General features: G+C 49.1%; 3 protein-coding genes across 12 annotated transcripts in view; 2 read left to right on the top strand and 1 right to left on the bottom strand.

The window, feature by feature from the left end:
* The first annotated feature begins 446 nt into the window (after positions 1–446).
* On the top strand, positions 447–6,544 carry LOC113023477 (ras-related protein Rab-1A). The gene is made up of 6 exons (XM_026169501.1): positions 447–658; positions 1,975–2,047; positions 2,172–2,267; positions 2,341–2,436; positions 3,646–3,777; positions 5,601–6,544. The coding sequence occupies exons 1-6, from the start codon at positions 645–647 to the stop codon at positions 5,796–5,798; spliced, it is 609 nt and encodes a 202-aa protein (XP_026025286.1). The 5' UTR covers positions 447–644; the 3' UTR covers positions 5,799–6,544.
* A 4,039-nt stretch (positions 6,545–10,583) lies between these two features.
* On the bottom strand, positions 10,584–20,674 carry spred2a (sprouty related EVH1 domain containing 2a). Of its 5 annotated transcripts, none has more exons than XM_026169482.1 (6): positions 20,535–20,674; positions 15,727–15,901; positions 14,146–14,314; positions 14,002–14,066; positions 12,476–12,640; positions 10,584–12,354 (listed from the first exon to the last, which is right to left on the bottom strand). In XM_026169482.1, the coding sequence occupies exons 1-6, from the start codon at positions 20,657–20,659 to the stop codon at positions 11,680–11,682; spliced, it is 1,374 nt and encodes a 457-aa protein (XP_026025267.1). In that variant the 5' UTR covers positions 20,660–20,674; the 3' UTR covers positions 10,584–11,679. The 5 variants fall into 5 exon arrangements, with proteins under 5 accessions (XP_026025267.1, XP_026025268.1, XP_026025269.1 ...); XM_026169483.1 differs by lacking the exon at positions 20,535–20,674 and adding an exon at positions 19,654–19,708; XM_026169484.1 differs by lacking the exon at positions 20,535–20,674 and adding an exon at positions 19,654–19,708 and having other exon boundaries at positions 12,485–12,640.
* The window catches only part of meis1a (Meis homeobox 1 a), a 30,661-nt gene continuing 27,173 nt past the window's right edge, over positions 19,724–23,211 (top strand). For 4 of the 6 annotated variants that reach the window (XM_026169490.1, XM_026169494.1, XM_026169489.1 and 1 more), the window contains exon 1: positions 19,724–19,807. In XM_026169490.1, the coding sequence (XP_026025275.1) occupies positions 19,739–19,807 (69 nt within the window). In that variant the 5' untranslated portion in view covers positions 19,724–19,738. Of the gene's footprint in view, positions 19,808–21,288; positions 22,080–23,211 lie in introns of those variants that run through there. The other 2 variants (XM_026169491.1, XM_026169492.1) reach the window with 2 other exon arrangements.

Raw genomic sequence — 23,211 nt, 5'->3', positions numbered from 1 at the left:
AGTGTCACTATCCAGCAGCACTTTAACAGATTAAAAGAATATTGAGCAGAACTGAGTTCAGCTTTTTACTGTGTCTCTCCACATTAGCCCCGTCTAATGTGGCCCCCTGGGAACATTAAGTTGGTCATCCTGATACAGACAAACATAATCTAAATGAACTGATAACTAACAAGAAATGTACATCTTTACAGAGTTCTTCACTCAGACGGAAACTACACCCAAAATCCTCATGCTTGTCTCGCCACTCATCACCAGGGCTGGGTCGTCTAAAGAACGAATGTATCACACATCAACACAGCAACGTATACCTGGCAAAAACTGCCAATAAAATATAATAGCGCACGTTAAAAATATATGTATACGTTTTAAGTATAACACGTCATCTTGTTTGTGTGTCTTGACGACGTGTAAACGCCCATCTTCACAGAACTACATTACTCATGATTCCAATCTGCGGCGTTTCCGGGTAGGTAGTGAGACAGCCATATTTGATTCGATTATGCTGTTCTGGCTGCGACGGGCAGTTTAGCCACTCCATCAGAAAAAACGGTGTTTTTTCTTCACTGCGAGGCCAGTTACAGATTAATCCGCGACGACCTGCAGCTGAATCCACCGCAGTGACGGTTCTGAGCCTGTAGTCAACGATGAATCCTGAATAGTAAGTGTCAGTTTGATGTCGGCTGTGACCGTTCCGGCGGAGTTGGAAGATTAGCCGAGGAGCTATGCTAAGCTAAGCTAATGAAAGCGCAAGCTAGCCGGGCGGACTGAAGATGACCGTCCACTGCTTTGTCTCTCAGTTCCGTTAACGGGCTGTGAACGCAGCGTAGACCGAGTGACAGCGCTCAGATATAACACCAAAGGGCCGCCTAATGGCACGGTTGTCCGGGCTCCGTGCGCCTGAACCGGCGGATTTTTCGATTTCGCTAACAGTTTGTCAGAGACGCTAGCCACTAGCATGCTAACAGCAGCTACGTAGCTTAACGGTCAGGGTGTGTTATTGACCCACAGGCTCGGCTCACTCGGTTCGATTCCAGTGTCAGGCCCGGGGTTCGGGTTTCAGCTCCGTCAGTGAACCCGAACCGGGCTGGGTGTGACGTATGCGCCGCAAACGGGAAGTCTGCCCGTTATTGGGTAATATGTTGTTACTTCATTGCAGTTGACACCAACGAACAGCTGATCCATCAGATAATCGATTAACCAATCGGGCGTTTAGCCCCCACGGTGTACTTTAACCAGAATCCACAGTACTTTGATCGTTTAGTCAAGTCAAAGGGCTGCTGAACATTATCACACATTAAGATACACAAAGCCTGTTTACTTAAAGTATGAACAGGAGTTTCAGCGTTCCTGCTGTGTTCATGTGTGTGTGAGGTACAGGACACACACACACAGGCTTCGTTCATCCTGTGTTACTGCAGCTGAAACATCATCATTGTCGCTTCTGTGTATATATACAGCTTATAACTTAATAACAGACTTCTGCTGTCAGCATATCAAATATTTGAGTAACAAATAAAGTCAAAACAGAACAATTAAATATTCTGTGTTATAGCAGGTAATGTAGTAATAATGGGAGATTATTAACAGAATAATATGAGTATTAATGTTGATGACTGATTATGATTATGATGTCACTCCTTGTTTTTAATCAAAGTCAACATCTGACTCGTTATCGTTAATTGAACAAAGTCTGTTCAGACACGTTCTTCCAAACTGTGTCACTAAAGTGTCTGCAGGTAAAAACACCTGTTAGTCCCGAGGAACACCTTATCTTGCCTCAAGTGCTTTCCTGTGTGTGTGTGTGTGTGTGTGTGTGTGTGTGAAGCCCCGCCCACAGTAAAAGTCCAGCACGGAAGCAGCTGTGTGTTGTTGGACTTGTTTTCTTTAAAGGAGCATGCACACCAAACACACACTCATAAAGACCGGCAGCAGTGTGACGCGTGTGTGTAATGATGATGTTTTCTGTCTTCACAGTGACTATTTATTCAAACTGCTCCTGATCGGGGACTCTGGGGTTGGAAAGTCGTGTCTCCTGCTCCGGTTTGCAGTGAGTGTTTCTGACACAATGTTGTCATGGTAAACTGCATTTTGTAGCACAGATTCACCTGTGTGTGTGTGTGTGTGTGTGTGTGTGTGTGTGTGTGTGTGTGTGTGTGTGTGTGTGAGAGCAGGATGACACGTACACAGAGAGCTACATCAGCACCATTGGCGTGGATTTCAAGATCAGGACTATCGAGCTGGACGGGAAGACCATAAAGCTGCAGATTGTAAGCACACGATTGGTCACACGCGGTGATGATGTCACTCTGCTCTGACTGACGCTCTGCTTTTCCTCCTCAGTGGGACACGGCGGGTCAGGAGCGCTTTCGCACCATCACGTCCAGTTACTACAGAGGAGCTCACGGCATCATTGTGGTTTACGATGTGACGGACCAGGTGAGTGCCGACGGCGCTCAAAGCGTGACGTGTGTGGTGTGCAGCAGGGCTCAACGTGGCTGATGACCCGGGACAGCTGCTCACGGTGTCGGTACCTGACAGCAGCCCTAAAACTCAGCATGCACTCACTCACTTTAAAGCTTGTTATGTTTTCTGATACACGGTTATAAGATCTACATATTAATCTGTGGCAGTCAGCACCGCCGCCTCACAACAGGAAGGCTCCAGCTGGTGCTTCCTGCGTGGATTCTGTGTTTGTTCTCCGGCTCCCTCCCGCAGTCCAAACACATGATAAAAACAGTCTGAAGGCTCGGTGGTAATAACAGAAGCTCAACTAGCGGCGCTGATGAAGGAAATACAAACAGTTCGATTCTGACCCGTAACATCTGCTCAGATGCAGGAAGTGCTCATCAGCAGCATGTTTTCCATAAGCTGCTGATGGTTTCAGCGACAGAGACGTCTGTGAGTCTCCAACAGGTCCAGTCAGTCATTGATGAGCAGGGTGGGGGGGGGGCACCCTGAACGAGGGATGAGCTGCTTCTCACATGTCCAGCTTACCAAAATAAAAGCCTTGTTCAGAAGCTAACTGAGGGCCAGGATCTAGATGTTTTATGTCGTTTTTGCACTTCCTGCTCACTTGTCTTGATATTGATTATTTTTGTTAATTTCATCTGTTCCGTAGTGGAAAATGGCCAGTGCTCTTATTTTGAAAGTTCAGTCTTCAGACCCTTCCCATCTCGTGTTCATTGGCCAGTAGATGTTCAGCTTCGCTCGCTGCTCAAACACAGCGACTGAAGAGCAGCGAGAAAACCGGCCGGACAAGTTCAGACACACAATGCAGCCTGACACAGGAACACGCCCTGCAGCAGCCTCGCTGAGCGAGCAGCCGACCTGACGTGTTTCTGTTCTGTTGGACGGCTCCCATCATGCGGGACAGACCCAATGTTAAACTTGCTGTTTAATGTCAGACACACAGATTCACAAAGGTGTGCAGGGAGGAGGAGGATTGGTTCCTGCCTGCACCGTATGTACAGGAGCATGCACGCACTCTGAACACACGCAGGAAGTGAGGTGGGGTCAGGGAGGGGCTGTCTGTTGGGTATTTGGCATAATTGTGTATGAAACTGTGAAATGAGTGGAGTAAACACCGCCCCCTGCAGGCGGCTGTCGGCAGTGTGAAAAGCTCTGTGTTCACGTCTCTGTCCTCAGGAGTCCTTCAACAACGTCAAACAGTGGCTACAGGAGATCGACCGCTACGCCAGCGAGAACGTCAACAAGCTGCTAGTAGGCAACAAGTGTGACCTCACAACGAAGAAGGTCGTGGACTACACCACAGCTAAGGTAAGAGGTCACAGTCTTCCATCAGTGGGCGACAGAAGCACTCGGCGTCCGTAGGTCAGTTAGGATAGAAGGGACTGTTCTGGGGTCAGCCATCAGCACGCTGTCGCCACGTGTCAGGAAGTAGAAAACATGAGTAAGTGGATGCAGATGCAGAGTCAGCACAAGAGGAGGAAGCTGCTGCGCTGACACTCGCTGTGCCATCAGGCCTGTGCTGAGAGTTCCTCCACCTTTGACCTCTGATAATGAAGATTATGGAGTTATATTTATGTCAAAGGCGGCGCGTGACGGAGAAAAAACACGGATCCTCCTCGCAGTTACACTCCACACACACGTCAGCCCCTGGGTAAACCCGGCCGTTTGTCACTACTTTGGATTTGACCTCTTTGACCTCCACATTTCACCTTGTTTGTTGTCACCGTTTTCAGCACAAACGGTTCCTTTGGACACACGGAGTCAGCACAACTGATCTAAGGTCAGGCTGGAAACATCAAATCAGAGCAGAAAAAAGTTATATTTTACTGTAACAACCACAAACATTAACGAATCATTTTCATAACTTGAAGTACAAATAGAAATTGTACATTTTAAAACCCATACACACGTTTTGTAAACAACAGTTTGTTGCTATTTACTTAAAACTGCAGCCGAGGCGTTTTTCCAAACTATTTACAGAACAATCAGCTGTTCTGCATCAAAGTCACACAAATGATTTTTAATTTTTACTTTCTGTCCGTTGTAAGATAAAGGAGAACGTCACAGCCTGATACCTGCAGGCCTGAGGGTGACATTCAGCATTGTTCTGACACACAACAGAACTACACACTCCAAACACGCCAAATCGCTCACATCTTAAAACTCTCTTTCGCTCGCTCCTTCTCGCCGCTGTCACTCTTAAAACTTCCCAGTCTTCCTAAACAACCAAGCGCCATGTTGCCATATCATTGATTTAAATTGGTTTTTATTTTTCCACAAATAGGAAAGCGTGGAGTTGTTTGGCTTTTGCTTTTGCTTGAAAGCAGCGAGCGCTCTCGACCGCCGTCCTTAGAAGACGCTGTTTTTACCGTTTCTTCCCTCCGCAAACACGACGATGGTGTTGGAAATGCTGAGCTGGCAGCAGATCACTTACTCCAGGAACCAGACGATTCATCTGTTTTTTGATTGGCACAGAAACAGTATCAAGTATAGCTTTGGTCCAAACAGACAGACAACAGCACGTACGCGCTTCAGACGGCGCCTGCACCTGTACACGGCTCTGCAGCATGAGAGCGACCCACTTCAGCTCTCGGTGGTCCCACTCGTGGCTGCTGAGCTCTACACCTGTGACTCATGAATCTGTGTCTGATGAATTGAACTGTTTGCGGGTTTTGCGACTTCCTGAGAACGCGTCAGTTTAAAAGCCGCAGTAACCCGTGTTCCAGCTGTGCGACGGGCAAATGGGGTCTGAGGGGACTGAGTCACTGCGGGAGCCTCTGCTGGACGTCAGAGGAACTGCAGCTGTTTTTCAAATCAAATCACTTTTATTGTCACATCACATGTGCAGGTACATTGGTACAGCACATGTGATGTGACATTCTTGTGTGCGAGCTTCACAAGCAACAGAGTTGTGCAAAATACAAGAATGGCTACATCTGAAACTAATAAATATATGTACAATATATAATAGTATATGCATTTCTGGATGTGTATACTAAATATTTTTCTCTGTGTGTGTGTGTGTGTGTGTGTGTACACATATTTTACAAATAAACAATAAATAAAATATATAAAAATATGTGTTTGATGTGAAGCGATCCACTCACAGTGTGCCCCTCCTCCCTCTGTAGGAGTTTGCAGATAACCTGGGGATCCCCTTCTTGGAGACGAGCGCCAAGAGCGCCACCAACGTGGAGCAGGCCTTCATGACCATGGCGGCCGAGATCAAGAAGCGGATGGGCCCGGGCGCCACGGCCGGCGCCGCCGAGAAGTCCAACGTCAAGATCCAGAGCAAGCCAGTCAACACCTCGTCTGGGGGCTGCTGCTGAGGCCCGAAACCGCCACACGCCGAACCCGCCCCTCCCCCGAGTCTCAATGTAACCATGGCAACCACAGAGTGTGAGAGAGAGAGAGAGAATGAAACAGCACGAGTGAGAGAGAGACTGAGTGGTTTGTAATTGTGTGTGCAGCTCCACCAGGCCCCACCCCTTTGTCAAAGACCCCGCCCTCGCCCCACCCACACCGGGCTTTCTTCTAATTTCCTAAAAGTAAAGCAACGTGTCCCATTTTTAACAGTGAAGCCCCGCCCCCGTCTCCTCTCACAGCTCGAGTTATTCGGCCCGCCCAGTGAAGCACATGCTTAAACCAGCATCATGCATGCCCCGCCCCCCCCCCGCCCCCACTGATCCAACTTCACAGGGCCGCCCTGAAAATGCCGTGCCTTCAGGCCGCAGACCCTCGTCACATTCTTGCCTTCGGCGCTCTCGTGTTGTTGGCTGAGAACTCCCCCCCCCCCCCCTAACATTCCTGTACGCGCCCATAAGCATGTGCTGCATCTGGACGGGTTCCTTCGCCCATGTTTCTCCACCTACAGCACAACCACGCCCGGAGAAGAGCCCTGCTGAAGAAGAAGCTCCAAACTGTACATATTTATACATACATGTATGATCTGCAGAGTAGAGCAGCGGCGGCGACGCGCTGCACGTAGAAATCTCAGCACGTGATTTGTGGCTGCGGACGTGACGTTTTTGTGGCACAAATTCAAATATTAAACCATGAAGGAGATCTTTGATAACTGCTCGTGCTCCTGCTGTCTTTCTTTACTTCCTGTCAGACCTCACACCTGGGCACGCCCAGCGCTCACTTTATTAGGCTTCAGGCCGCTTAAACTAAACCAGAAACAAATGAAGGTAAAACCACCTTAATGTCATTCAACGTTGTCATGGTAACTGGTGCTGCACATGTGACCTGCACTGGAGCAGGCTAGAGGGCAGCACCTGGTTACCAATCAGATCTCAAGAAGCTTCCTGTGCGAGCAGACGGAGGGTCTGAAGTTAGCTCGAGTGTCAGAAACCACACGTACGTATCGTACGCAGGCTCCCGCGACCCTCAGTGTTACACTACACAACATAAATGTCGCACATAAACTACAGTTTTTATTAAAGGGTCATAAACAGGAAGTTCCTGTCGAAATAAAGTGTCACACGTAATGCTTTAACAATGCTTCCTGTTCATAAAATGTCTGGCAAGACGTACCTCAGGCCCTGCACGAGGGCAGAGACGGGAGCAGGCACCACAGGCTGAACCTGGTCTGCTGGTCCTGTGGGTACAGCCGTGCACACCGCTCGCAGAGTCAGAAGAACATCCGGCAAACCTCAGCGTGCCATCACTGAGCGAGGCGACAGCGCCTCCAACAGGACGGGCGCTCGATGCCCCAAACCTCTGCTACAGAGGAGTCTGCGTGTACGAACACTGGGGGACGAGAGGAGGAGCACATCCAGGTGCTGCTGCAGGTTCCCTCCAAATCCGTACGTCCCCACAGCCAAACGGCTGCAAGACAGTGAAAACATTTAAGTTGCAGCAAAGTAAAAACTCTTTCTGCTTTTTAAGTTTTTCTTAAAGATGGAATAGAAAGTAATCTTCCTCCACAAAGACCTTAAACTCTGAGCTCTAAAGGCTTCTGTGGCACTCTCAGACCTCCGTACCTCAGCTCTGTCCTGTTCCTGGTCTTTATTACACTCTAGTTGAAGGTTTTGAATTTTGTGTCACTTCCTGTCTCTGATTATTTCAAACACAAAAAATGCAAAATCCATAAAAAGATGAAGACAGGACAACCAGGACCAGGTGATCCAGGTGAGCGCTCAGCCTCCAGTGATGATCCTGAGCTGATAACCAATCACTGATCAGTCCTCGTATATCGTCGACTGGATGATTAGAAACGATCAGCTGTGATTTCAGAGATTTTAAAAAGTTCTGCCCACTCTGAGGGTCAGTCAGCTGGTGCAGGTGCAGCAGGAAGGGAGGAGTCAGAGAGCAGGTGGGGTTACCATGGTAACCGAGTTCCCTCAGCTGAGGACGAACAAACTTTTACACAAACCTGGCTTCTGTAAAGAAAAAACTAAAAGGATTTTTTGGATAAACTACAAATATTCTTGAATGTTCAGTCTTAGAGCTGTTGACACTTCTGCGGGGTTGGCAACAGTACAGACGTCCTGCACAGCAGCCTTTAAATAACCGTCACTCTGCCTCAGTTTGTTTATCCGCAGCTTTATGAACAAACATAATGTGACACGTACAGATTTCACAACAACTTCCACGTGAGCTTTAAATGAGCGTCCTTCCTTTAACTCTAAGCTCTCCTCTTCCTCTCCTCTCTCATGTTTGTCCATCTCTGAGTGAACTTTGCTCTGTCTGGTCTCTCCCTGTGAAATAAGCAGCTGGACCTTTAGCTGCAACACACTGAGACAAAGTTTGTGATGTTTGTAGAAACGCCACATTTCAAATTACCTGCCACATGTTGCCTTTATGCTCGCTCCTCTTCTGCAGGGCTAGCTAGATGCTAAAGTACCCAACCCACAGACACCTGCAGAATCAGCTGAATATTATGGACACTGTCCGAGCCTTTCCAATGAAGCTCACGTGGATTTGGTCCATCCGAATATTTCAGGAACTTCAACCGTGTCTTCAGCTGAGCTCCGCTCCTGAGGAGCAGCCCAAGCTTCGCTAAAAGGAATTTGTAATTGATGTTTTTGTGTAAAACTGATGACCGAGGGGAGCTGAAGCATTTCAATATTCCTGCTAAAAGGAATTTTTACTGCACATCTCACGTGGTCAGGTGGGAAGTTTTTCATATTTCATAAAGGAAAGATGTTTGCACACACGGAAACTGTTCCCAGAGAAACCGTACGAAAGGATTTTCGGGGACTTCTTGACTGTAAGCGTTCATCTGCTCACAGCGTGCTCACGCACAGGCTGATGCTTTAGGCCACTCCCACAACCTGACAGACGCACAGACTGACCATCCGAGTGGTTTCCTTTCATTTCCAGATGATATTTGTGTTTATTCATCTCCTCAGCTCACTCACATAATAGAAACAATAAAAAAATAGAACTGAAAATGTACATCATACACCTGATACATAGATTTATATAGAATCTTTTTGTGTTTTTGTTTTTTTACATAGGTACAAATGTGAATTATATATAAAAAGACAAACTTATGAATTCACCTTATATTCTTTACACATGATTGAGGGAAACGTACATCAGGACAGGATGAAGAGGAGGCTTCAGGCACTTTCCTTTAACAAACAAAGACACTGCTTTCAGTTCACCTTCCTCGCCACAGACAGGAAAACACACGAGGGACACGTCAGCAGAGACGCAGGTCGGACAGACGGGCGATCCTGCTGAGCGGCGGCGGCGGCGGCGTGGGATCTTACAGGCTGATCGTATGTTTCACGTCACGGACGACAGCTACACGTCTTCTATAAAAATGAAGCTCATAATGAAATCGTTTATATTACAGGTCAGTTTTATAAAATAGACTTTTACTGTTTCACACCTGCTGTTCATATTTATTACTGGATGACGTCACAAGACTGTAATACTGCTCTCAGCCTACAGGTGGCACCGTTTAGATTCTGACGTCAGCCGTAAACTAAAAATAGAGTCCGCTGGACATCACCGGGTCATGATGTCAGCAGACAGTAAGAGCGTGTGGGAGGGGCCAACGTGACCCATGCACAGAGCCAACAAAGCGTCTTGGGGGACGGGAATTTTAAAAGTTTAAACAGGTCAGGGGATATGAAGGGTCGTCTTTGCACCGACATGTGACACCAGGATCATCTTCCAGCTGCATTAAAACATTATTCTGAGAGTTTTAATAGTCGAGAGCTTTTGGCCGTGAAGTGGAGAAACCGCATCGCTGCAGATGTTCTGAACAGTAGAGCGCCAGCGGATGATCTCCACGATTGGTTATTTGTTCAGATTGAAATCTCTTCTTCTGACATCGAGCGACACGTCCGCGTCACTAAACTTCAGACCAGCTGTTGTGTTCAGCGCAGTGTTCTCGTCTGCTGCTCGACGCAGAGCTTCCTGCGACCCGGGACCTTCAAGGATTCAACATTTTTACTTCGATGCATCTGGAAGGTTTTTTAAGCGAGCTGCCATCACCTGCAGCATGCAGCACGAACACCCCCACTGACAGTGCCTGGGGCGTCTGTGGGGGCGTTCCCGGACCACAGACTGCCCGCAGTGGTAGATGCACGCAGACCGCACCCGAGCGCATCGGATCCTAAATTTGCGATTAAAGGAAACTCTCAGGTGTGATCAGGACTGAGGAAGTGCTTCGCTCATCATCATTCTGTCTCTAGAAATGGTCATCATCACACTGGTCAGACCTGCTGGGTTACCTGCTCCAGTTAACCTGAAACCAGTTAAATACCCACTGTAAGGATCAGAAACCAGAGCTCCCAGCACAGTGAAACACATGTTTCACCATCAAACTGATCAAAGTCAGCCACTTGTACTGACGGCAGGAACGCTGCTCTACTCTGTTGGGCGATCGTGGCTCAAGAGTTGGGAGTTCGTCTTGTAATCAGAAGGTTGCCGGTTCGAGCCCCGGCTCGTTCAGTCTCGGTCGTTGTGTCCTTGGGCAAGACACTTCACCTGTTGCCTACTGGTGTTGGCCAGAAGGGCTGATGGCGCAATATGGCAGCCTCGCCTCTGTCAGTCTGCCCCAGGGCAGCTGTGGCTACAACTGTAGCTGCCTCCACCAGTGTGTGAATGGGTGGATGACTGGGTGTGTAAAGCGCTTTGGGGTCCCTAGAGGGGACTAGTAAAAGCGCTATACAAATACAGGCCATTTACCATTTGAAGCAGCTTCGGTAACAACCAATGAGAGTGAAGAACAGTGCTGATTGGCTGGCTGTGGACTAGGAAATACACTAGAGCAGGGTTGGGCAACCTCGGCCTCCGGGTCGTGTACGGCTGGCGAGACCAAAGCAATGAAATGTTTGTATTTTACATACGCACGAATAAATCGAACATACACGGCTGCGTATGTCTGAGTCAAAATCAGGTGACGTACGCCATCACAGGATCGCCGCAGATGATGAAGAGTCGTGGCAGCCGTCAAGAAAGCGAAGGTGGACGCTGCGTAGTCCAGGAAATGGACTAATGACGTTTTCTTTGAAGTGAAAGGCGAGCGAGCCGATGTCCAGCGCCATTGCAGCTCGAAACGTGACGAGCGGCGAGAACAAATGCGCTCTCGACTCAACATGAACGCTCTTCGTTGGAGTTTGAGAGCTCAACGAGCGGCTTTCACGCGATCACAGACGGACGGCGAGGATATGACGCGTGCACGTTTTGTAGTGAGTGCGTCGTCACGAAGCTGAAACCTCACGAGGCTTAGTAACACGGCAGCTGTAGACTTTTGTTGGTCTCTCTTTGGTTTGTGTTAACGGTATGACCCTCAGAGAACAGGGGCTCGACCTCTGACCCCTTAGCTTTGAGTTAGGGTTTGGTCAGCTCAGCATCAGGAGCACCGTGTTCGCTGATTCGCTGATTCACGTGATTTTTCTGGTGGCGAACAGAAAAAAGCTTTTTTCGGCTAACAGCAGCGAGTGAAGCCGCTGACTTTGTGACGGGTGGTGCAGCGTGTGGGTGGCGCTAAAGCAACATTCATACAGACACACCCACGCGTCCGGCCGCTTGGACACATGAGTGTAAAAATATAACGTCTGCGTAAACGTACTGATCATGTAAGACTCATACAGAAGCTTCTGCACGTCGAGATGCAGCTGGAGCTATGAAGACCGACAACGACGACAAAACGACAACAACGTAGAAATCACAGGGACCTCCAACGCCCCGCTTCCTGCTGCGAGTCCTAGCTGTCACTGTGGAAGGGGCGGGGCCTGCAACGCCTTAGCCCACAGCTTTGTGTTTCCCGCCGCAGCAGCGGCAGGCCACGCCGCAGCGGTAGCACGCCCTGAGGGGGGCGTAGCAGCACATGCAGGGAGCCAGCAGCGACAGGCCCACCAGCGCCGTCCAGCGCAGGCAGAAACGCTCGTCGGTGGTGTCGCAGGAGCACGGGTCTGAGTAATCCCCCTCTGGATCGGACATGCAGTGGTACAGAAGGCTGTCCGCGCACCACATGAAGGTCACGCGCCGGATGCACGTCTGAATGGGGTCAGGCGCCTCGTGGCAGCGGCCCCGCCCGTTGTCCTCTTGATCGAACATGTCCTGACAGTAAACGCAGCGCGAGCGCCCTGCGTCCTCCTTCCGCAGTTTGCCTTTGAGCTCCGGGGCTCGCGGCTGCACCGTCAGCACCGCCCTGTGGCCGCCGCCCATCTCCAGGCAGCTGGGTTTTCTGTCGCAGCTCAGAGGATACGGGTAGGCGTAGTCGCGTTTGGCCGGCTCGCTCTTGGTAAAGTGCACGCAAGTGTCCGGGTTGTGGAGCTGGGCGAGTTTGTCGCGTGAGGAGTTGGCGTGGCGGTAGTCCTCGTAGCCGGTGAGCCAGGTCCGCTCGCGGGGGTTGATGCGTACGACCTCCTCGTCCTCCAACTGGAAGCTGACGTGACGAGGAAACATATGCACCGCCTGCAGGAGGAGGTGGAGCGTGTTTAAAGGCGGCGTAGGATAAAGCGGTGTTTGTCTGTCACATCAGCAGCACAGTCGCTTTATCATTCTGACCAATTAGAAACGAGACTCTCGCTCTTACCGTACTCACCTGGTCCAGGAAGTAGTGCTCAGTGGGCCGATGCTGCTCATACAAATGTCCCAGGATGCAGTGGTGCCGGCGGGGTTCACAGAAGGTGGGCGGGGTGAGCGTGCGCATCGCTGGCTCTCTCTTCTGGGACGAGTTGGACGAGCTGTCGGTGGCAGTCTGGAGGAGAAAAGGAGAAAAGGTGTTTCCAGAGGAGGCGCTATGCAGCCTGATTAGCGAGGGAAAGTTTCCTGAATCACCATAGTAACTGTAGCATAGTAACACATCACCTGGACAGGAGCAGGTTAAGTTCAAAGGAGCACAGCGTTTTCATTCTTATCATTCTCGGCATGTCTTATATCTTCAGTTCAATTCAGATTTATTTATATATATCATCAAATCACAGCATGAGTTAATGACTCAGTGCAGAGAGGTCTGTTAACACACGGAGAGAAGAAGAAACACCCAGTGCACCTGTTGCAGCATAACTAAGGGAGGATCCAGGGTCACCTGGTCCAGCCCTAACTATATGCTTTAGCAAAAAGGAAAGTTTGAAGCCTAATCTTGAAAGTAGAGACAGTAGAGATTCTGGATTTAACAGGAAGCCAAAACAGGAGAAATCTGCTCTCTCTTTCTAGTCCCTGTCAGGACTCTTGCTGCAGCATTTTGGATCAGCTGAAGGCTTTTCAGGGAGTTTTTAGGACGTCCTGATAATAATGAATTACAGTCGTCCAGCCTGGAAGTAATAAATGCATGAACTAGATTTTCATGTCCACTGCAGCATATACGTTCCATCCATCTGTAGGACAGGAAGCACTGTGACAGCTGGTGTTGGTCTACATGTCCACTGTCCTGCGAGCGCCTCCCAGTCGAGCTCTTTCCAAGAACTATTTTCCTTAAAAACACACCCATCCTCCGAACTGAAACGATCTGCAGCCACGCTCCTTCCTCTGAGGTCAGCGTTGTAAACCGGCTGCTCACTGACGGATTACTGAATCGTCTCCGGCATCCTGCAGAAACAATACGCCGCTTTCTTTAAAGATGGACAGACGGGACAGAAAGGTCAGGACCTGCAGAGAGTAACTGAAACCTCCGGGAATCAAAGCATGCACACCTCACACCTGTGTTACTGACAGAGCTCCAAGACTGGAAGCCCTCCTCGGTTTTGTTTATACCTGCATGAACTCGAGAGCTCGAGTCCACGGTGTCCACGCAGGTTTGCCTTTCAGCTCCTGGAGCAGGCAGGAGGGGTTTATGGGTGTTTGGCTGCTCTGAGCCTGGTTCTGCCGGAGCTTTCCTGTAAACGGGAGTTCTTCCTTCCCACCATCACCAGATTGCTTGTGCTGTATCTGTGACTAATCCAAACAGGATGGGGACATGTTCCTGGCCATAAACAGGAAACCCACCCCCTCCCGTCCATCACACTTTGCGAGGACATGCGTGTCCTCCCAGTCAGACAAAAATAAATATACCAGCTCCAGTGACTCCTCCACAGATCCTGCCACCATCACAGTGAAGGGCTGGAGGGTCACGTGACTCACCGTGAAGACGTCATCGTCGCCGAGCTCGGCCTCGTTCTGCAGCGTGGACGAGGACGTGGTCGACCCTGGAGTGAGACAGCAGAGAAGCTGATGAGCTACAACGTGAATGCAGATGGAGGCAGAGCTCAAGCTATCGCCACCTACCTTCGGTTAGGTCCTCCAAGGCCTTCCTCACGCCGCGATCAAAGGCGCGGGCATCGGCCGGGCTCTGGAAAGTCAGGCCACACTTCTTGTTGTCCACCTTCCAGTGGTGGAAAGTGGGCGTGGCCTTCGTGTAGACTAGATCCTTCTTTAAGAAGCACTCAAGAATCACCTGATGGTTTCAAAGACATCGGACAAAGAAGACAACAGCGTTATCGAGAAAGATGTCATGGCAGCAACGAGAAACACCGACAGCGTCAAAAGCGTCCTCTGACCTCAACGACTGAATCTAATAATGGAAAAAACTACTTTGGGTTCAAAGGAAAGGACCTCCACGTTCACAAATATTTTCTATCACTCCCTTAAACTGAAGCCAAACTCATCATCAAACCTTTGAGATACTGAAATCTTACAAAAGAACAATTTCTCCCATATTCCATAGTTCATCTCCCGAAAACCTTTCTGAAAATATGATGGAGGTGCAGCTGAGACGGTGGTCCGATTCCTTGGACCCGTTAGTCTGCTTGCATGTCAATCCCGCTTATTGGTTCTTGCACTTGTGCTACAATCAGCTGATTTCAGAGGAAAATAGGGGCGGTCTGCGTGGACGTGGACACTACTTTGATTTTTATTGGACTAAAGGACGAGATAATGAAGAAACAACCGCATTATGCTGCTAACACAAGCACCTGCACAGACAGCATGCTAGTGCTAAGCTAGCCGAGAGCCCAGAGTGATGTTAAAGCTGAACTTCAACAGTCTACCTGTTCATGTTTCTACAGTAGAATCACCATGACGACCGTGCTGGTTTCCATCTTTGCTTTGTGTTCATACCTAAACACTAAGAGAACGATCACGCGTGTCATTAGCAACTACCAACCTGTATATTTTATTTATTGTTTACTCTATTTAATATGTAAAATACACACACACACGTAGAAAAACATATTTAGTACACACATCCAGTAATGCATACACTCTTATATTGTACATATATTTATTACCATCCTTATATTTTGCTTGTTTTATGTTATTGTATTTTTTGCACACCTCTGTCGCTTGTGAAGCTCGCACACAAGAATTTCACTCGCATGTGCTGTACCGTGTAGCTGCACACGTGATGTGACAATAAAGGTGATTTGATTTAGCGCAGAGCAGCGTGTTGGTGTGTGGGGCTGTGACCTCATGTTGTTAAACTGTGATGATGACACAACGAGTTTCAGGACATTTTATGGAGAAATGCAGAAGTAATGAAGTAAAATACTGAGTTACTTTGAAGTACTCTGAGTAATTAATGACATTTCTTTGAGTAATGAGCCAACACTGAGGGAAATCCCTCCAACATGCACAAGCATGTGACCCACAGCAGAAAGTCTTTGATACGCTGCCGAGTCTCAAACAGGAGCCTGAGACATCTGCAGCGTGTCTCATATATCAGAGCGAAGCTGTGAATGCTCACGTTATATTATTAATAATAATAACAGAGTAAGCGGTATTTGTCTCCAGAGTCAGGGTCATGTGACGCCGTCCTCTGCAGGAGCTGAGTCCTGGTGCTGAGGGTGCGTGCCGAGGCTCAGGGCTCACCTGCTTGTCTTTAAGACGTTCTCCGTGGATCAGGAACGTGTTACGTCCCAGCAGCTCGGTCGGCAGCAGTCTGCACACGCCCACTCTGCTCAGGCAGCCGTCCTGCGCCAACCAGCCGCCGCTCGACTCGTCTCTGGTCATCACCACCGCTTTGACACGCACTATGTAACTATCACTGCAACAGAGAAACAGGAAGTCTGAGCTCTCCTCCTGTGAGGAGAGCCGCAGGTGGGAGATCACGTGACCAGACCGAGCACACTCATCAGGACCGCTGTCCAATCAGAATGCATAACACCGATAGCACGGTGAATGTGAGCGGTGTTGGACAGCCTCTTTTCCTCTGCAGTGACACACATCAGACTCTTGCAGTCAGAGCAAATTCACGGAGGCGGGGCATGAAACCTGCCAGCGGCTAACCCCCCCCCAAAAAAAAAAAAACCCCAAAAAGCTAAAACTGAACACGGGGGCGGGATTAAGACGAAGAAAATCAAGACTCTCTCTCCTGCTTGGCTTTCTCCTACATCCTGTTTCCACGGTCACCGTGTCCCATCCGTCTCCATTGACAACAGGCTGTTGAGATCTGCTGCTGCCGACACACACACACACACACACACACACACACACACACACACACACACAGGTTTTCTCTGCTTTGTGATTCAGCCTGCCTGTCAAACTGATGGTGTGTGTGTGTGTGTGTGTGTGTGTGTGTGTGTGTGTGTGTGTGTGTGTGTGTGTGTGTTACTGCTGGCAAAGCAGTGATGACTCATGCTCACACACACACACTGGATTTCGGTCCCTCACCGACTGATTCTCCATTTTCAGACACTTTCCCCGCTTGAAGGGACGGCGCCAGGGATGCACAACCTCATTCTGCACAGGACGTTAACCTGCAGCTGCTGTCACTGCTAACATCAACCACCGTGCAAGATGGGGTGAGGATGATCATGAGCAAGGTGGTGGGAGGAGCTTGTTAATGAAGACAGCGGGGACCACCGTCACCAAGACCACCGATCTGTCGTATCGGTGAAACAGAAACACAACTACGAGCCAAAGAACACGCAAATCAATTGATGATGTTTTTCTGGATGTTTGTTTGATGGTCTTCTTTCTCTCTCCATTAAAATGAAAGTGCCATAAAAACGAGTCTGTTTCTTACTTTGTAAGTGAACAAACTTACAAATTCAAACGCTGAGCAGCGCGACGAGGTGCCAAAGTCTTTGGCTCAGACTGTCAGGTCACAGCTGACTGAAGGCGTCAGCTCGCTGTTGGCTGGTTTGGAGCATCAGTTGATAAAAAAACAGTCCCTCACTTTGGTGAAACGGGGAAGAATCTCAGAGCTAAACAGCAGGACTGAAGGTTTGAGCATGACACTATCACAGACAAGAGGACAGCACTCTATCGGAGGATCAATACATCAAGCTTTCCTGATAGCCTCGACTGATAGCGACCCACATCTGCACTTCAAGCTGGCATCTACACCACCCAGAACCAGGAAGGTACACACCTTCGTGTCTTCTGTTTGCCGTCAAACACGTTTCCACTGACTGAGCCCAAAGTAGCCCAGATGAGACCCGAACGAGCCGACTGTCGTCCCTGAGAACGTCGCTGATCATCGAACATCAGGGTGCAATCAGGAAACGTCCTGTCAGAAGAAGGCTGTGTGGTCATGACCTCAGAGTAGGTCTCCAAGGAGACACGGCCCGTGCCAACATTTCAGAGCAAAGGCTGGAGAAAGGTCAAAGGTCATCATTAGTAACACACGAGTATTTTTATTTCACACCACTTTGCTGCCTGTCTGCACTCTTCACCTGTCTCAGGTAAACCACGGCCATCACAGGTGACCCCGCCCACCAGCCACACTTCCAGACCCACTACCAGCCTCGTCCTCTGGGCCACTCGGACTGTTAACAGAACCGCAGGCCGACATCTTCACTGAAGTAACAATAACACGCCTGACTGAGTGTGACGTGGTTAACTGTCAACAGGGGTTTTAATCTGAAAGTGCTCTGCCTGCACCTGCCCAACTTCCTGTTTTATGGACATGGTCAGAGCTGCCGTCCTCTCTTCATCATCATCATCATCACAGCTTTCCTTTCTAATGTTACCAAGTTATTAACAACTTTTTCAAACTCCATCTCGTCTACGTCACATGATGATGTTAGCAGGAGGAGACTCAACCCTCGCCGTGCGAGGCTAAATCACTGACGCTTGATTACTTGCTGTGGCTAGCTGTGTCTCCATACCAAGCTCGGCTACTACCTGATCAGGTGAAATAAGAGCAGCTTTCAGCAACAACAGCAGACTGCAGTAAAAGTAATAATTACACGTATTACTTGACAGGCGAGGAGCTTTGTGGCCGCGCTGTCTGCGGTGAAAGATGCTTTACTTTTATATGTTTTTGTTTATGTCCATCTGACTTGCTTTCCAGCAAGTTCAGGTCCACCCCAGTGTCGGCTCCCAGTTGGCTTCCCTGATAAACCTCCCGAACATCCTCAGCACGATTCAAACCAAAGAGCCAAGCTGGGTTTGTCTCAGTTGGGTTCAAACAGCAGTGGTTTGTTTGTACTATGAAACACTGCAGATGGTTCTGGAGGGATTACAGGAAGTTACTACTCGCTCTAAACACCAAAAGAGACAGAGCCTGTTTGTTCCAGCAGAAACTCGTTCCCTCACTCTTCACCTTCCAGTCAGCTCCATCAGCTAGCATCAAACTGAAAGCTGCTATGTGGTTGGACGACTACCAAGATGAAGGATTTAGGAGCTTGTGAATGATCGAGGAGGCGTAATGAGCACAGACACAGTCAGAATACGAGCGCCGGACATCCTTCAGCCTTCTGTTTCATATTCAGGGTCTGACTGTTCTCCATCAGGTGGGTGGATGTGGCACCTGATTGGTCAAAGCCGTGAGCGTTATGCTGTTCTTTTGTCTCAGAGGAAAATGAGTGGCTCTCTTATTTTGAAAATCTGATTGTTACCCAGCTTGCTCCAGCTCTTTCCTCACCGGCTGGACGGACAGCAGGACACTGTTGTAGCAGAACTCAGTCCCAGCTAGCTTCTCGTTCCTGCTGGACTGCAGTCCAGGATCAGTTGTGGAGGGTCACTCTGGGTCTACCAGCTGCAGGAGACGCCGATGCCCGACAGCGGGGCCACAGACTGATTACAGGGTGAGTTTACTGCATTACAGCGAAGCAGCGCTTATCTTGCTGCCACGCTGTAATGCTTGCTTCATGGCACTGCGGTGGTGTCGGCCAACAGACAGTTTACAGTCCTCCAAAACCCCCAACAGCGTGTAGCTGGGCTGTGCGCAATGCGAATGTTGATTGGCTACAAGTGGCGGGGAAAGGAGGTAGAGAAGCACGAAAACCATGAAAAACAGCACGCCAAGCTCAGACCTGCAGACTCTGCAGCTCATTGGATGACGGGACACCGAGGTGGACACCGCCCCCACCTGGCAGCACAGCTGCTCGACCTGTACGGATCAGCACAAAACTTGCGTTAAGGCAGTAAATGAATCACAGGGCTGTAAAAGGGACCAATCACATTTGGCTCCGCCCTCCAAAAGGTCAAAAGTCAGACCAATTGGAGCAGCAGAGTTGTGCTGCACCTGTGAGCACAAACCATTAGCTCGTGACGGTTTTATCAAATATGAGCCCCCCACCACACACAAACACCACCCTGATGTTGGGCACACTGTGGGTGGCTCACAGTGATCCTGTGTGTGTGCGCGCGCGTGTGTGAAATCAGCGGGCCTCGGAGTCACACTGAGCCACCCTGCGCCTGCCCAGATGAGGCTGAGCACGTGCAGCCTCTGAGGATGACTCATGTGATGATGGAGGAGCTGCTGAGCTCCTGCAGGAGGTTCACGTTCAGCTCCCTCTGAGGAGGAGGACGAAGATGAGCCCGTTTGTTCTCGTGGGTACTCACTCGTCCGGGCGCGTGTCCTCGCTCATGTTTCCCATTTCACCTCCGGTCATAAGGAGCTCCCACCGCGGCAGCGCGCGCGGTGCTCATGTTTCCTCAGCAGGAGCAGCGCCCGGTCCTCCCCCGCTCCCTCCGCGCCTCCTCGGCGTTAATCCCGGTGAGTGTTCCCCCCCAACACCTCCTCCTCCCAGTCCTCAATCAGTGGAGCTCATCCAGTCTCCTTCACCTCCTCCACCTCCGCCTTTTTTGCCTCCTCCGTCACCTCCTCCCCCACCGGAGCGGGCTGGAATGCGGTGACCGAAAATGGAGCGCTGGTGTCGGTGCGGATGGCCCCGGACGAGCCCCATCTCCTCATTTCTCCATGTTGGATTCAGAGTCAGACGGAGAGGAGCGGGAGGGGGCGGGGGAGGGGTGACGTCAGACCCGAAGGACTGCAGAGTCACGTGGCGTCACCGTATAATAATAATAATAATAATCGTTTAGATGTTTTATGTGTTTAACGGTCTGTTTCAGTTCTTTCCTTGTTTTAAATGCAGATATTTCATTTTAAAAGCTGAGTTACTCTTCAAAATAAGAGCCCCAGTCTGCTTCCAGCCTGTAGGCACATTAATAGAAGTCTGTGCTCCAGTCCCACCAGGTGGCCGAACTGTGCAACTGCAGCGTTGTGTGTGTTAATGAGGTTTAATCTGGAGCTGATTAATGAAGCAAGCGCTGAAGCGCCAAACCTGCAGTTCCTCTGACGTCCAGCAGAGGCAGCAGTGAGTCGGTCCTCATAGACTCCATGTTAAGCCTCTACAACATGTTTACAGCCTGATACTCAAACTGTTTCGTCTCTGTAAAACATTTCTACCTTCATAACACCTAAGGATGTTTTTACAACTCACCCGTTTCTATTATTAGGGGCGTGGCTTCTTTGACTCACAGGTGAATGGTGACACAGGCGGCTGTCTGCTGGCTTCACCTGAGCTGGACCGTGTTTGTGGTGTTGGAGCATTTTTAAAGACACCATGTGACCAATAACATGGCTGCTGTGAGGTTACTGTGCTAACAGAGCGTCCGGGGAGGCGGAGCTCCAGTTTGGGTACTCAGAGATTTGGGTGGATGAATCCACAGTTTTCACAGTTCCAGGAACATATTTCTGGGCTAACAGGCAGCTGTGTGATCTTTGCAGCACATTTCTGTTTTTAATAGCTCTAAAAATATAAATTCATTTAATAAAAGCAGCTCGATCATTGTAAAATAATAATGGATTGGATTTATATAGCGCTTTTCAAGGCACCCAAGGCGCTTTACAATACCACTATTCATTCACTCTCACATTCATACACTGGTGGAGGCAGCTACAGTTGTAGCCACAGCTGCCCTGGGGCAGACTGACAGAGGCTGCCATATCGCGCCATCGGCCCCTCTGGCCAACACCAGTAGGCAAGTAGGGTAAAGTGTCTTGCCCAAGGACACAACGACCAGGACAGAGAGCCCGGGGATCGAAACGGCGACCTTCCGGTTACAGATACGCTTCCCAACCCCCTGAGCCACGGTCGCCCTTATAGTTCACAGATGAATGTATTATTTTTATTTTTATTCTGAATAAACATCCGTTTTAAACCCGACTGAGGAGAACGTGAGTGTTTGGTAGGGTGGTCGGAAATAAACGAAGCTGTGAGGACGGACGGCGAACAGCAGAGGGCGCAGTGGACCAGCAGATGAAGCTTAGGGTTGCTTTGTTTTGACGCATGCTCAATCATCCAGGTAAATAAATCCAAAAGTTTGAATGCGTTCACCTGGACGTTTCGTCATCATCACGTCACTCTTCAGAGTCAGCTGACTGCAGGTTTCCGCCGTGTAAACAGGACAACTGGGATTTCTTTAGTTTTAAACTTAAAACGTTTTAATGACGTCAGAACGTCACACAGGCAGCAGGCCCCGCGCGCAAAGGCTGACGTCAGTAGAGTCGCGTACGTGTAAGGGGAAGGAAGGTGCACGATGTGTTTGAGGAAAACTTTCACCTCAGAACTGCTCCGGTGACGCGCGTCCCCGTGTCTGTTTGACAGCCGCGGGCACGCGCAGGAAATCTGCTCCTTTAAGTGGGGGGGGGAGCGGCCCTCCCTCCTCCCCCTGCTCGGCCTCCTCGCGGAGCTGCGATGGGGATTTGAAGGCTCGGAGCTCCGCGGGCGGCTCGGCGTCACCTCAGCGCCGCTTTGGAGTCACCGGATCGGACCGGCCGCTCACCGATCGCCGCTCGGTCTGCTGGAGCCGGAGGCGCGGAGCAGGACCGCGTGTGTCCGCGGAGGGACCCCGCTCCTGCTCGGGCTTGCGCTGTTAGGCTCGCGGACGGGATTCGGGATCCGGTACCGGGACTTGGATGCGAGTTTGGCCCCGCGGGAGGCAGCGGGAGCCCGCGAGGAGAGCCGGGGCCGATGGCGCAACGGGTGGGTATAAACGGAGCGCGGAGGCACGCGCTGCTTTCAAGAAAACCCCGCGCGACGCTTTTCATCAAAGTCGCCGAAAAACAAAGAAAAAGTTTCAGAAACTAAAAAAGTTTCACCGCGAGAAACGTGACCGTGGAAAAGGTCACGAGGAAATAAAAATACCGTTTTTGTTTCATGACGTGAACGCCGTTTTATTTTTACACATTAAAAGTTTTGTTTTATTTTGTTTTTAAAGATTTAAAATCTCATTTTAATTTAATTTAGTTTTTCAAGCGCAGAATGAGAAGTGCGGCGAAAATAAGAACCAGCGGATTAATAAAAGCGGTAAATCCGGATGTTTTCATTGAGCTTCTGCTTCAAGGAGATAAATCTGATATCCGTGATTATTCTAAATAAAAACAAATTAATTCTTTCCTTTTATTATTATTTTTTTGAACGAACGAGAATTTCGTTTCGTTTTGTCTTTTTCTCAAACTCCGAAAATTAAAAAGAACGAAAACGGAAATTATTTACTAAAAAACGTTTTTATTCGTTTATTTTAATATTCTTCTATTTTTAACAACGACATTAAAAAATAACAACAATAATAATAATATAATAATATGATGTTAGTAATACTAATATGATAACAATGTAACAACAATAATAATTATGGTCCTTTAATTCGAGAAAAGTGTAACTTGTGTCTTTTATTAAATTTACGCTGAATCATAAACAGATTCTTGCTGACAAACTTTGGTGAAACTTTATAAATTGAATCTTTCGCTCAGGATTATTTTTATGATTTGTAATTTTTTCGCGATGCGAAGTTTTTTGTGATTCAGAAACTTTCAAACCTTTTTTCAGCTGAGTGTTTGTGTTCATAATATTTTGGCCACAGCCTGTGTGCGTGCGCGTGTGAGCGCGCGCGCGTGTTGAGTTGCTGCAGTTTTGATGCACGTAAACGTGGGTGGACAGAATAATAGGAACACCTGTTGAGTGAAATCTGACGTGACTCAAACTTTGAGTTTTGGGGCTGAAGCGTCTCCAACATCTGGGAAAACGTCTGGATCGCAGCAGGGGGACAAAAAAACAGGAACACCTGCAGTTGCTGTTTTTCAGCTTTTCTGATTTTTCTGTCTGACTGGACGGA

Source organism: Astatotilapia calliptera, chromosome 6 (genome assembly GCF_900246225.1).
Source record: "Astatotilapia calliptera chromosome 6, fAstCal1.2, whole genome shotgun sequence".
NCBI lineage: Eukaryota > Metazoa > Chordata > Actinopteri > Cichliformes > Cichlidae > Astatotilapia > Astatotilapia calliptera.
The sequence above is the reverse complement of the archived record's forward strand: the minus strand, read 5'-3'. Positions and strand labels throughout refer to the sequence as shown.